General features: G+C 28.6%; 1 protein-coding gene and 1 long non-coding RNA gene across 6 annotated transcripts; one reads left to right on the top strand and one right to left on the bottom strand.

Moving 5' to 3' along the window:
- Positions 1-2,797: 2,797 nt before the first annotated feature.
- LOC111278580 (alpha/beta-Hydrolases superfamily protein) lies at positions 2,798-9,251 on the bottom strand. Of its 2 annotated transcripts, none has more exons than XM_022865184.2 (12): positions 8,923-9,251; positions 8,652-8,727; positions 8,391-8,476; positions 7,748-7,841; positions 7,567-7,643; positions 7,220-7,347; positions 6,165-6,236; positions 4,875-4,945; positions 4,607-4,682; positions 3,708-3,851; positions 3,492-3,606; positions 2,798-3,001 (listed from the first exon to the last, which is right to left on the bottom strand). In XM_022865184.2, the coding sequence occupies exons 1-11, from the start codon at positions 9,181-9,183 to the stop codon at positions 3,567-3,569; spliced, it is 1,125 nt and encodes a 374-aa protein (XP_022720919.2). In that variant the 5' UTR covers positions 9,184-9,251; the 3' UTR covers positions 2,798-3,001; positions 3,492-3,566. The 2 variants fall into 2 exon arrangements, with proteins under 2 accessions (XP_022720919.2, XP_022720920.2); XM_022865185.2 differs by having other exon boundaries at positions 2,798-2,990.
- A 795-nt stretch (positions 9,252-10,046) lies between these two features.
- On the top strand, positions 10,047-13,357 carry LOC111278534 (uncharacterized). 4 transcript variants are annotated; one of them, XR_016344227.1, is made up of 4 exons: positions 10,057-10,338; positions 11,424-11,483; positions 12,546-12,658; positions 13,155-13,357. It is a non-coding gene; the product is annotated as an uncharacterized LOC111278534 (long non-coding RNA). The 4 variants fall into 4 exon arrangements; XR_016344225.1 differs by lacking the exons at positions 12,546-12,658; positions 13,155-13,357 and adding an exon at positions 12,042-12,521 and having other exon boundaries at positions 10,047-10,338; XR_016344228.1 differs by lacking the exon at positions 12,546-12,658 and having other exon boundaries at positions 10,053-10,338.
- The last annotated feature ends 595 nt before the right edge of the window (positions 13,358-13,952 follow it).

Here is a 13,952-nt window from a genome sequence, read left to right as displayed (position 1 = left end):
ATAAATTATATGCCAGGTGTAACAAAAATATAATTGCATATGGATTGAAACAAAGTAGGTGAGGGAAGTATGGAGAATATTATGTACAGATATTGTTGCCGTTTATTTTGGCATATTGATCTTAAGAATCATGGCCACCTTCACCTTGCATGACTCCCTTCTTTCAATCCCTATTTTGTCACCATTTGAACTGGTAATTATTGTTTGGCTTTAGCCACTTTAATCTTACCCTTCCAATTTTTTTTCACTGTTACTTTTTTTTTTTTAATCTAGGAGATCAAATTTTTAAGGGTAAATTTTACATATATTTCTTATTTAATAACGAGTTCAAATAGTCTTCCTCCAAAATTAATAAAAAAAAATGTAAATTACAAAATTAACCCTATGATCGTTAAGGACAGAATATATATCACATAGTTTTTTTTTTTTAATTTACAATAATTGGATACCAAACTATAAACAAATATTTTTGTTGTTCATTAGATGTTACTGTCTTATATAAAAAAAAATTTTTTTGTTAATTTCTACTATTCATTACATGATGATAAGATATCATGAAAAGTGGTTAAAGTCTATATATGTTTAAAGCTGTCCCAAAAACCTTGCCATTTTCTGTCATTGTTGCAAGGTATGTTAGCCTCCCTAGCAACTACACTTTAGAATATCATGAAAAACTTGTGAAATTATGATTGATTAAAGGTTTTTTTAAAAAATATTTATTTATAATAGATAAATAAATAAATTTATTAATTTTATCAAAAATATCAGAAAAAAATTTTAAATGTTCAAAATTTTTTATTTAAATTTTTAATCTTTAAAAATATCCATAAATACTCTATTATTTCAAAGAAAGCCGCCTCAATCAATACGCGGAAATCCGAAAACCAGCAGCTCATCCATTTTGCCTTTTCAGATTTTCCGTAGGGTTTTAAACATGGGCCGAAAGCTATTTATTCTGGTTGTACTCCTAACTACGTTTTATAGCTCCACCAAAACTTTTTTAATGAAAATTAAAATTTCAATTAAATAATATATAATATATATATATATATATTATAACAATATACACAAATAAGTTTGTCACATAAATATCTATATAGATAACTCTTTTAAATGACACATAAGATAATTTTTTTAATTATAAATTAGATAATTTTAAATTTATTTACATATCAAAATTATTTAAATTATAATTAAAAATTAAATTAATTTAGATATATATGTTTTAAAATTAAAAATATGAAATATGAAATATGAAATATATTTTTTTAATAAATAATTTTAGTTGTTTATTAAATAACCTTATTTAAAAATTATTTAATTATCAAAATCTTTCAAACATGTTTAAAAATTACAAAGATTAAGTTTATTAAAATCTTTTAACAATATTTTTTATTTTGATTTAAAAAATTATCTTTTTAAAAAATTTTTATAAGACATTAAAAATTCAAGCAATTTTATGTAAGATTTTAAAAATTCAAAAAACTTTTATCTTAAATCTTTAAATAATAAGATTATCAAAATAATTATATCCATTTGAGCTCTAATTATCAAATTTATATTTCAAATAAATGCAAAAAATTTAATATTATCTTTATCACTTATTATATCCAATTTAAATTTTAAAAAATTAATTTAAAAATTATCTATTTAATATTAATTGCTACTAAATAATTCTTATACAAATTTAAGATTATAAATAAAATGTGTTATACATCAAAAATTTTTTTTTCAGTAATTTTTTAAAGATATTTTTTATTACTATCTCAATTTGTTATTTTTTTTGTTTATAAATTTTTTGAAGATATATTTTATTGTTATTACAGTTTCATTCTTATGAAAAATAATATTTTTTATAATTTATTTTTTTAACATATTTTCTAACATTTTTCATATTTTGTATAATAATTTAGTCAAGATTACTAAAGTGAAAATATATTAATACTTCTTTTATTATTTAATTTATCATTCAATAATATCTATTTTTATTTTTTAAAAAAGACATAATTTATTTTTATCTGATATAATTTTACAGGTGTATAAATATTATTGTAAACACAAATATCCAAAAGAAAGACATAATTTTTTTTTTGCTATTTTCAAAAAGTTTATTTTTTAATGAAAAGTCAATATATATAAATTTTATATATGTTATGAGTTTTAAAAATTTGAATATAATTTTAAAAAGAAACTAATTTGTATATATGTATTCATATTAAATAAATAAAATTAGTTCATGCCTCGCACGGATTATAATATAGTTTTTTAATATAATTATTACATTAATAAAATATTCTTATTAAAAGATGAAATAAAAATTAAACCAAAAATCATACAATGGTGAGACTTGAATTTAAATTTTACAATAATATCAAAGACATTTTTATTATTTCTCATCATTAAGATAAAAGTTCTATGCTCAATTTAATTTTAACTTGGATTCATCATAGGGCAATCAAATTTAATATAAAATTCAAACTTAACTCATTTAGCTAGGTCTTATGCATAACCCAATACATTATAAAATAGTGCTACTGATAGAATTTAAATGTAACAACTTCATTCTCATAATAAAAGCATCAAAAGGTCAAACATTACTAACTGTGATTGAAAATTTCCATGAAAGAAAATTATGATTATGATTAATCACTAAAATAGATAAAGAAACTACCTTTTTGTTTTGATTAAGATTGAATCCATGGCATCTATGATTTTATAAGAATGAAAAATAATTATGCCTAAGTTTCTTCAGAGTAGGGACTAATATGTAGTGTAAGCACCTGAGGAAAGGAAAAGATATTCATCAATAGCTCTTTACATTCTCAGCCATTAACATGACGTTTTACTTTTACATATGACACCTCTGCAAGAATGTTCACATATAAAAATACAACATCTGAACTCGAATCTATACAATAGTTTCAGTTTATGCCAATTGGGTGGGCATTTGTTCGAAAATTACATTGCTGCGTCTATATTCTGGGAAAAACCTGCAGGAAATCTAAAATGAGAAGTTTAAGATATCATACTCACACAAGAAAATCCTTAACCTCTTCGAACTTTTACTTTCTCGGAGTAATTACTTACTATCGAAACCATTCGAAAGATTTGTAGGGAGTAAACGAACAAAAACGCTTGACAAATAGTTTGTGAACAGGCTTGATTTCTGTTCTTTTATTAAATTTAACAAATGATTACGAAGAAAATTTCGGAGTTCGTTAATTAAACGAACAAATCATGAACATTGTAAAGTTCATTCATATTTGGTTCAAATGATGTTGAAATGTAAATAAAAAAAAAGGTTAAATGAACAGTTCATGAATAAATTCAGTTTTTGTTTGTTTATTAGATTTAACAAACGACCATGAATAAGATTTTAGGGTTTCTAATTAACCGAATATATCACAAACATAACAAAGTTCGTTGATGTTCGGTTTGCTTACACCCTTAATTAGATTTGCAAGAAATTGGGCTTAGGCATTGAATCTTACCTTCAAACAAGAGGAAAGGCAATTGCATATAAACATTGGTATGAAGCCAAACTTGACAATAAATTGATTCAGGAATTAGAAGAATACTCTCAAAGCATCAACAACTTTCTCAGGCCTGTTAATTTGATTGACAGCAAAATATTTATTGACTGAGAAAAAAGAATAAAAATGCAGTAGAAAAGAAATGAACATGGTTAACGTAATGAAGCTAGTTACCAGTCCTCCTGTGGCATATGGCCAGCACCTTCAATCAAATTGAGCTTAACCGAGTTCGGGTTTCCTTTCTGAAATTCTTCTGCAACAGATTGAGGCAGATACTTGTCTGCTATACCCCAAGCAATCAAAACTGGTTTATCCCATCTGAAGGTGAGAAGTCATCAATCTATAAGCCTTGAAAGATAGTGAAATAATGTAGTACTTACAGGAAGATTAAATGAACTGAAATCAGACTACAAGACCAATTTCAACTCTGAGTAACAACAGAGAACTGCTAATAAGTGATATAAACAATATTTCTTCCAAACTAAAACGATTTGAGTATGATTTTGGTAGTAGGAAAGCAACTGATTCAGTTCTAGTTAAGCCTGAGATTAACTGGTCTAGCTTTAGCTCCAGCAAAGTTATGATGCACCTAATTGCATACCTATCTGTAGAATCAGACATCCCACAATGACTCACACCCGAGGGAAAAAAAAAAAAGAAAAAGAAAAATTTCCAAGATGAAGGGTTTATTTATTCTCTTTTAAATGAATTTTTCATCCACTCAAATTATGGGTGCCACAGCACTTAGCAAGAAAAATGTAACTATGTATTTCCTACTTAAGACTTTATAAAAAAAATGCAGCATCCTATGTCGAAAAGCAGCGGACGGAAGATACAGGAATCTGGAGAAAGATGCTACACATACAGTGGACCATCGTGCAACAAAAAGTAGCATAAGAACTATTAGATTATGCCTGGACCATCCTGGAAATGATAATTTGTATGATCCAGTAGCCATTTTATCCAAAAAGATACCAAATACAGCTCAAATTGTCAAAAAATATTATCAGTTTCCGCATTATGAACATGAATCTGGAAAAAGAAAATGCTAAAGACAATCCAGGAAAATCTACCTTCCAGATGCAAATCCATCAGCTATTTGACTTGAGATGTCTCTGAAATTAATTTTTCTTGCAGCTTCAAGTAATGCTGAAACACCAAAATAGGTTTGAAACTTCAAAGTTAAGATCAGGGCTAAGTTCTGGTCTTGTACACCAAAAAAAAGGCTAGTTGGTTTTCCCTTAAGCTTAATCTATCTATATGAAAAGGGTACTAGTACTTCCTATCAGTATCATTTCATTAACATCGACAGGTCCACAAATGTAAGGATCAAAAACAAACCAAAACCGGGTCCACTGCTAGCCAAATACGGTAACCGATAGACATCAGCCTTTTCCAGCTTCAGCACATATCTGTCAAAGACATTTGCTATTTCGTCAATAGAAGTTAAAAAACAAGTTCTGCTGCAAGATAATTATACACATAACTGAATCATGTTACATGCCACGGAAATAATCAAGATAACAAATTTAGTAGATGCAACTCAGAGAAGATGTTTAAAATGAATCCTGAGTGGTTAAATCATTTTGAAATGACTGCATCGCTCTAACAGGGACAGAGTAACTTTGTTCCTGTTAAGTCAGATGAAGTAAGAAGAGAAAGGCTTCAGAACATCAGGGTCAGGGGAAAAAGAATGATTAATGGGAAAAGGTCATATTTAGTGATAAATTACAAAACCACAAGAAGCGGGCATTAAACAGAATATAATGTTAAAACGAAGCTTATAGTCAGTGCAAATTAAAGTTTCGAGTTTTTGTTGCATTGCTTCAGTTTGAATTTCTTTGGAAGAAACTTTCCACTTTTAAGTGAAGAACAAATTATGATTCCGTGTCAATTTAATTGATAGCTGTATGGTTCTCAAGATTTGCAGCATTATATTTTGTATCTCCAAAGACATATTTGCAGAAACTTTTTAGCTCTCTGAAACATCAATGCTCTTAATTTTTAGAGGAATGCCTTTTCAATAAGATTCACGTGCATCCATAATGCATTACGACAAGACCTTGTGCTAAGTGACATTTTTTGTTCTATGAATATGAAACTCACTAAAAATTAATCATCATGATGAACAGCAACAGCAATTTCATAAAATAAATAAATGTTCCATCACACGATAGGGTCACAGATTAGGGTACCTCATTCATCTTATGTTTTTACCGTAGCACTTGATGTTACAACAAAACTACAAATAAACAAGTAAAATTATAAAAGATTTTCTTCATTCTTCGATGATCCAAATACTTTTATCATACACTTTTTCACTAATGCTTAATAGTTTATCAAATTTTGATTATCACAGGTGGCATCGTGCACAAGTGAGTTATAAATTATAATCATGATATAGGAAATACAGAGAGTACTATTCTTAATTTGTAAGTACTAATTTTTGCAGCCAACAGATAATTTAGCTGCTAAAAAACTTAAGGTTTAGCTCTAGACTATTCTTACTTACTGGGATAATTTTTTCAATTTTATTACTCAAAGTTCAAATAGGATGATTTTACTGGAAATGTTAAGCTTTGATTAAAGTAGAAATATTCTCAAAATACCATAGATATATTGGATACATACGGGCTACCTCCTTCAATAAAGCGTTCTGCCATGACTGCATTCTGAGAAGTAAATTCTCCATAAAATGGTATTCTGTGAGAAACAAAGAACAGGGTAACGAAAATGAAAAACATAAGTAAAGAATAAAAACGAAAAAAGAAATGAAGAAACCTATAAAGTTTTAAAAAAAGGGTAAAAAAAAGAAAAGAAAAGAAAAGAACTAAAGTGTCATCACAATGACAAAAGTTACAGAGGAAAGGAAGTTTGAACAGACGGAAGCAATAAGCTTGAACAAGTTGCAAAACATATGGGAACTTGTTTGGTTTGGAAGATATGACAAACGGACTACCATCTCTACATTTTTAACTTGGGATAATAGTTTTTATGTTAAAATTAACTGTATCAGGAGGAATATGAGTGACCAATATGAATAGAATCCAAAAGTAAAAGTTCAAAAAAAATTGTAAAAGCCACAAAAGAGCATTTCAATGTCTCAACCACTGAAGTAACAAGGTATAAGATGGGAAACACAAGAATAATTTTACATGTCATGAGTAGACTTCAACTGAAAACAATAATAATCTTATCCTGGATAACATACAAATTTAAAAAAGAAAAAAGAATACTGGATAAATATTGCAGTGTATCCATTACAAGACATCATCATACACAATGCGGTGAAATGAGGTTATTCTGGTATTTCTAAGTAATAACTAACAAGTAGAAATAAGATCCATAGCAGCGGCTACATTTTATTTGTTTTCTCTCAAGAATTGTAACAAACTTCCATCCATAGGGGCTCCTCTAGGATTTCATTCCAAGCTAAATAATTTTTTCTCTTGTAAAATATTAAGCTACTAGACTTTTTGGCCAGATGTGCAATCGAGAATTGGCACCTAATTTCCTTCAATTAACTGTAAAAATAACCATCATAAGTGTTTCTTAAAAGGATTTGCCTCTCCACATTCATTAGCAATTGCATTGTGGACAGTCCAAAAGACGTCAATTTTAGTAATTTCTAAATAAGTAATATAATGAATCATAAGCAGTCATTATTAATACAATGAGATCCAAACCTTAGTTTTTGGAATAGTCCAGGAATAGGAGATGAAGCTGTTAATGGAGTATTCAAAATTGCTAGTTTCGATATCTTGCTGGGATTTTTCAATGCCCATGTCAATCCATATGAACCTACAAGAAACCCCTTCAAGGAAATACAAGAAGTATATTAGGCATGTAGATATTCTGTAAACTGCCAAAAACTTAGATCTAGGTTTAATGCAAGCTTTTTATGGTCAACATGTAAAACTAGAAATTTAGGGTATTCATAGCAGATTTCAAGCATGGTGACACCAGTTTCATAGACTGCTACATACAGATTTATTATAATAGCATAGCATGTTTTAGGCAAATTTGTTCAAACCTGAACCACCAGAAAGAAAGGAGACTGGACCCCCAGGACATCCAGTAACTTATCAAGTTCCTCAAGAAACTCCTTCTCTGTAACATTAAATATTTAGCATTGCAGAAAATGATCTCATAGATCAAGAAAAGTATTCTTAAAGTGTAATTATTACACAATAGTTCTTTATATGTCCAAAAACCTGTGTAATCAAAGCCATATCCAGGCTGTGGTTTGTCACTGAAACCAAATCCTATCCAATCAGGTGCAAAGCAGTGGAAACCAGCATCTGACATCTATGCAAAAGAAAAGGGAAAATTGAGTTAGCCAGGGTCATTGTTTGTCTTCGTGCAGAATGATTCTACGCAAAGTTGCAATTGTTCAATCACCTAAATAAATGAAGGAAGACAGTTCTCTCTTTGGACATACAATATATGCTTATTGTATTTTCTGGATAAACTTTTTTTTGGTGGTATAAAAGGCAGCCATTGGGGAATACAATACAAGTAATCACCTATACCAAAAGCTATTATTACGGCTGAAGATAGCCTACAACAAGTATGAATAAAACCGTTATTCATTTCTTATAAGAAAATCCTCAATGATGCCTGGCAACCTTAATTGATCTGATAATATAGAATCACTTTTCAGATTAATTCCTCCTAGTCTCCCTTAAGGCAAAAAGAACCTTATCAGATAATACCATATGTCCTACTATATCCTTAATTTAATATATTCTCAAATTGTTGATTATGAATGTAACTTCGAGACAATAACATAGATATATTTAGATATATATCACCAATTATATGAAAAAAAAATGACAACATAGTGAGTTAGACAACCTGAGACATTACAACTCGATAGCTATAAGACTGTGTTGGAGCCCCATGTAGGAAGACAACTGTCCCACGTCGGCTTTGAGGCGACCCTGCAAGGACCAAAATTAATCGACAAGATCACTTTGAAACATTAAGACTCTGTTTGGTTGATATATATATATATATATATATATGTATTGGCAAAAAAGAGGAAAGTACAAATAGCAAAAGCATAAGCCAAAAGCAATCAAGGATATTCAATATACTGAAAGTGTGAAACTTTACCAGTTTCTCTAACAAACCATCTAAGCTTTCCAGATTTAATGTAGGAGCCATACTCCTTTCCCTTGTCTTCTATCCTCTGCATTTGACCAAAAACAAAAATCAACCATAAATTTTCATAAGAAAAATGAGATAGGGTCATTCCGTAAATCAAAATGTAAGCAGATAAAATTAATCCACAATTTAAGTGTATAGGCGACAGAAAGCTGTAAATTGCATTGAAGAAGTCAAAGTTTGCGTGGAAATAAGGTCAGGTAGCCTATAAATTACTCACATAAAGCATTTGGCCGACATTGCCATCCTCGGCGGGAGTTTCGGGGAGTTGAATGGCGCTGCGGCTGGAAGGATTATCGGTGACGAAACCAAACGGAGTGAAGCCTTTGTCGTCTTTGCTTTTTTCGTTGTTCTTTTCTGTGGCACTTGCTCTGGTGATGAATCTCGTCGCTCTTTGGCTGCTGATCAATACTTTTTTTGTCGAGACTGAGAATTTTGGAAGAGTCAGAGGCTGAGGAGAGAGCAGAAGAGTCAACGCCATTTTTCTTAGCTTCAGGTCTTCGCTTTGTTGCCAATGCTTCCAACTAATTAAACGTCCTCCACCATTTTTCTGTCTCTTTTTTTATTATTTTTTTAAATAAAATAAAATAAAGTTTAGTTTTTGTTTAAATCATGGACCAGAAATTAAAATAGTGGCATTGCAAGTTTGCCACACTTCCGCACGCGCTATGATTTGTTTTTCACTGGCAACGCCCTCATATATTCTTTATAATAATAGGGAAAGGTTGATTTTGTTTAATTTTGATTTTTTACATAATAAAATTTGAATATCCTGAATAAATAAATTTTAAATAAAAGATTAATGTAAAACTTAAAATTTAAAATTTAATTTAATTAATTTATAAAGTTATAAAGAAACCAACAAATCAAAATATTAAACCAAATTGAAAACATGAATAAATCTTATATTAAGGGATTAAAATAATAATATAATTAAAAAATTGTACGGTTCCATGACTTTTTTTTATATTCATTTTATATTATTTTTAAAAAATAATATTTAATAAGTTTATAATTTAAATCTTAATACTTATAATATTTTTATTTAGTTATAATTTTTATATAAAAAATAAATAAAAATTAGTGTGTTCCAATTTTGAATAAAAAACAGAATTTTAATGAATATAATCAAAGAGAGTAGATTAATTATAAAAAATTTATTAATGTTTTAAATTTACAAGAATTTTTATTTATTTATAAGTCCACCTATTATCATAAAAGTCAAAAAGAAAAATACATTTATCTTTTTATTTTTAAAAAATAAAATTTTAACTTTAAAAAATTTGTTGAAAATTAGGAGTGTGATCACGTTAAAATCAGCGCGTGAAATTATCATTCATCCCAGAATCTAACATATCCACAACAGACCACGGAATCGTCAACTCCACCAAAATGGATTCACAAGAAGCCCCTAAACTTTTCAATATTTATAAAAAAGCACCGTTCTTCATAAGCAGCAAGCAATTACAAGAAAAACATGATCGGCGATCACGGGATACCGGCGATTCCGGGATACCATAACCTCTCATACTTCAACGCGAGGCTCCCTCACCCTCACCACAACCGTGATCGGCGATACCACGTTTTCTCCCACCGACCACTAGGCTTTGACTCCGTCTCCAACCTCCACATCACGGTACGTTCTTGCGTTCTCCCTTCTAATTCCTTGTTTGTCGTTTCCAATTCCCATATTTCCCCACTGTGAGATTATAATTCCCTCCCCACATTTCTAGGGTTTTTGTTCCCGAATTTTTGCACGGAACAAGTAAATTTTTTTTGTTTTATTTTTTTTTTAGTTAATTAAGCTGTATTATGATTTTTTTTTAGTTAATTAAGCTATATTATGATTTTTAGTGATGAAATTATATTGTTAATATGATTTCTTTCGGTAATATAAATTTGGAGGAGCAGTTTGGTTCCTCCTACCTTTAGCTCAAATCATTTTTAGCATTTAGAGTAGAGAATTTTGTTTTTTTAATTCAAATCATGTCATTGTTTGTAAAAAAAAATTATGAATAGGAATGATTTATGTAATTATAAAAAATGACATCCATTACGACATCCAATAAATTTAAAATTTTAAATTTCAACATTTATAATAATATTTTTATTTCTAAATTACAAATTAAAAAAAAAAATTATTTATTTCACTTGAAATCCTTATTCATCACATCTATACCATAAAAAAACGTTTGGTTTGTAAAATTTTAGATTTTGAGAAAGAAAGTGATCTGTGAATAAGTGTGAATTTTTGGTAATAAGTGATTTTTCATGTTATGAAAATGTTAGATTTTTGTATTTGTTTTGAGAAAAATTAGATTACATAATAAATACTTTTTATTATAATGACTTTCATTATATGTGAATAAATATGTAACTAACATTTTAACTGTCAATTATATTATTAAAATTGAATATGACAATCATTAAACAAAAAAAAAATGAAAAAGGTTTTAATTTTTATAATGTTAAAAATAAGGTGGTATATTAAGATCAATATATATATATATATATGAGTCAAAAATTATGTTTTTTTTAAAAAATATAAATGCAGTGTTTGACAACAAAAATAAAATTAAATATAGTCAAAGACAATGATTTTGTTATACGATAACTCAAACACTATTTTTTAAAAATTATTTTTGTATATATAAACGTAGTGTTTGTTTGTTTAAACGTTACATTTCTATAACAATAAACACATTTTTTGAAAACATACAGGTAACAAGCTATTGGATTTGTTGTCGTCGTTGCTCGTCATTTCCGTTGTCATTTATCCAGGTAACAAGTTATTTGCAATGTTTTTATGTTATGAAACAATATAAATCAATATTAATTCTATTATGAAACGATATAAATAAATATATGTTTTGAACAATATAAACAATAGAAATATATATTATGAAACAATATAAATAAATAAATGGTCTTATTTGTATAGATTAGTTGATATAATAGATTCTGAAAAATACATTTCTATTTCAACCGAACATAAACATTTGGTTGACACATCATGTTCAAAAAAAAGAAAAGCTAGAGGATAATCTAAGTTACTTCAAGCAATAAAAAAAAAAATACATGTTGAGTTCAATGCCAATAGCCCGTCTATTTTAAGTGGTGCGTCGAAAATGGTTAGCTGTATTAGATGACTCGTTCGAGAGACGATATCTATTAACTACAATAGTTGAAGGAACATTTTAGTAGATAAAAAATACCATATATGGGAATAAGTTGTGACAAGTTATATTAATCAAATTGAAATTATTGATTGTTGATAACTATTGCTTATAGAATGCAATTATACTACCTTATTCAAATGTGTTAATTTATTCTTTATAGGAATGCTTTGACGTCCCACCTGAGTATAAAAAGGTTATATTGTAATCTACTAGGTTAAAATTCAAAGACATGGCAGATTCACTCAAAAATATATATTACCTAATGCTGACAATTTTGAATTGTTGGTTCATCCCCCAGCCACATATTCAGATGTAATTAGTGATGCAGAATGGACGAAGTTTGTTTCAGCTTGACTATAAAATGAATTCAGTGTATACATAACAATTGTTTTTATGGAAAATTATTGAAGCCGGGTTGTTTGTTTCTCGTGTTATTAAAACTGTTTATTTAATGTGTTCTTGAATTTGTTGATTGCAAAAAATAAAAAAAGCCCAACAGAAAATAAGATCTTAAAAAAAGTATAACCATCGATCATCAAGAAAATGGTATACAAATGTGAAGTATGAGCCTGTAATTTTTTTTATTGTATGTTATACATATGGTTTAAGGAATTTGAAATTCAATTACTTTCAAGTTGCAAACTATATTTTGATATGGTTTCAGGATATATAAGGATCAAGCAACAAAATATCAAAATGGCATATTTGGAAAAAGGCACATGTTACAAAAATTGGAGAGTATACTGATGAAGCAACTGAAGAAATGGCTAAGAAAATGTTAAGCTCATATTGGATTTATATCTTGTTTGATACTTTCATCTATTTATGCATGTTAATATATCGTATTTATTTATGTATGCATTTTGTGTTTTAAAACGACATAGCTATGAGATGCACATCCGGTGAAATTGAAACTAGTGATGACATAAATGTGTTGACCTTAACTTTTAGGTCAAAAGATAAACCTGCCTGTGTTAGGGGTGTTGGAAGCTTTGTAAGTCCAATAAATTATTTCAAAACAAAACCTAAACCCTGTACATCTAACACTGCTGAATATTTATCCATAATAGCTCAGTAAAATGAATGAATTGCTGAATTGGAGGCACAATTGGTAGCTATGGCAACTAACACAATGAAACATGAATAGAGCATACCTAATTGTCAACTTGGTTGATTTTGTAAAAAAGCAAGGAAAATTGTTATGTTACATGCTAATGTTGACATTTTGAATGTAATAGGCATTTCTAACTTAGTTGTCTCTGTTTAATTATAGATCAAATCTTGAAGGAAGCTTTTGGAATTGGACATGAAGAAAAGATCATGTTAGTCTTATGTAGCTACAATGAGTCTATTTTTTTTTTTTAGTTTTCATTTTGGTTATCTCTCTATTAGTTTGTACTTTTCTCCTTTTGGTATAAAACTAGAACTTCATGAATTGAAGGAATAAGAAACATTAGCTTTTAATCTTTTTCTCAATTGTCCTTTTTTTTTTTTTAGTTATACTTACAATTTTTTAGCACATATATGCAAGTACAATACATCTAGATATCTTTAATTTTATCTTTATATAACATGATGGAAAAATATTAATCTTGAGCAACCCCAAGCGAAGCAAGGGCACAACACTAGTTAGTAATGAACATATAGTTAAGGTAAATGAAAGATGCAAATAATAGTACTTAGTACTAAATAAATACTCATTTTAACCTAGCCAAATGAGGTTGTGGAGGTTTTTTTTTTTTTTGGGGGGGGGGGGGGCGGGATATCTTGATAGACTTATTTCTTTGAAAGAGTTTTTGGATAAAAACGATTAATCCTTACATCCAAATCATCAGCTGGAAGCTTTAATAGATATGGATTCAAGAAATTCAGGTTTTATGCCGAAATCAAGATGATATTTTGAGTTGTAGCTTGCAAAATTGTACGTAAACGATATATTAAGGAAGTTTGAACATGAGGTGTAGGTAACATACTCATGTTTTGGCAAAAGCCAAATAATTGCTAAGGGATAATTAATAACATACATGGTGAGGGAAAAAATCTATGCAGATGGAAACACAAGGGATATTAG

The sequence above is a fragment of the Durio zibethinus genome, chromosome 8 (assembly GCF_047325235.1).
Source record: "Durio zibethinus cultivar Kanyao isolate XHJ-2024 chromosome 8, ASM4732523v1, whole genome shotgun sequence".
Classification (NCBI taxonomy): Eukaryota; Viridiplantae; Streptophyta; class Magnoliopsida; order Malvales; family Malvaceae; genus Durio; species Durio zibethinus.
This window is presented reverse-complemented; position numbering and strand designations above follow the sequence as displayed.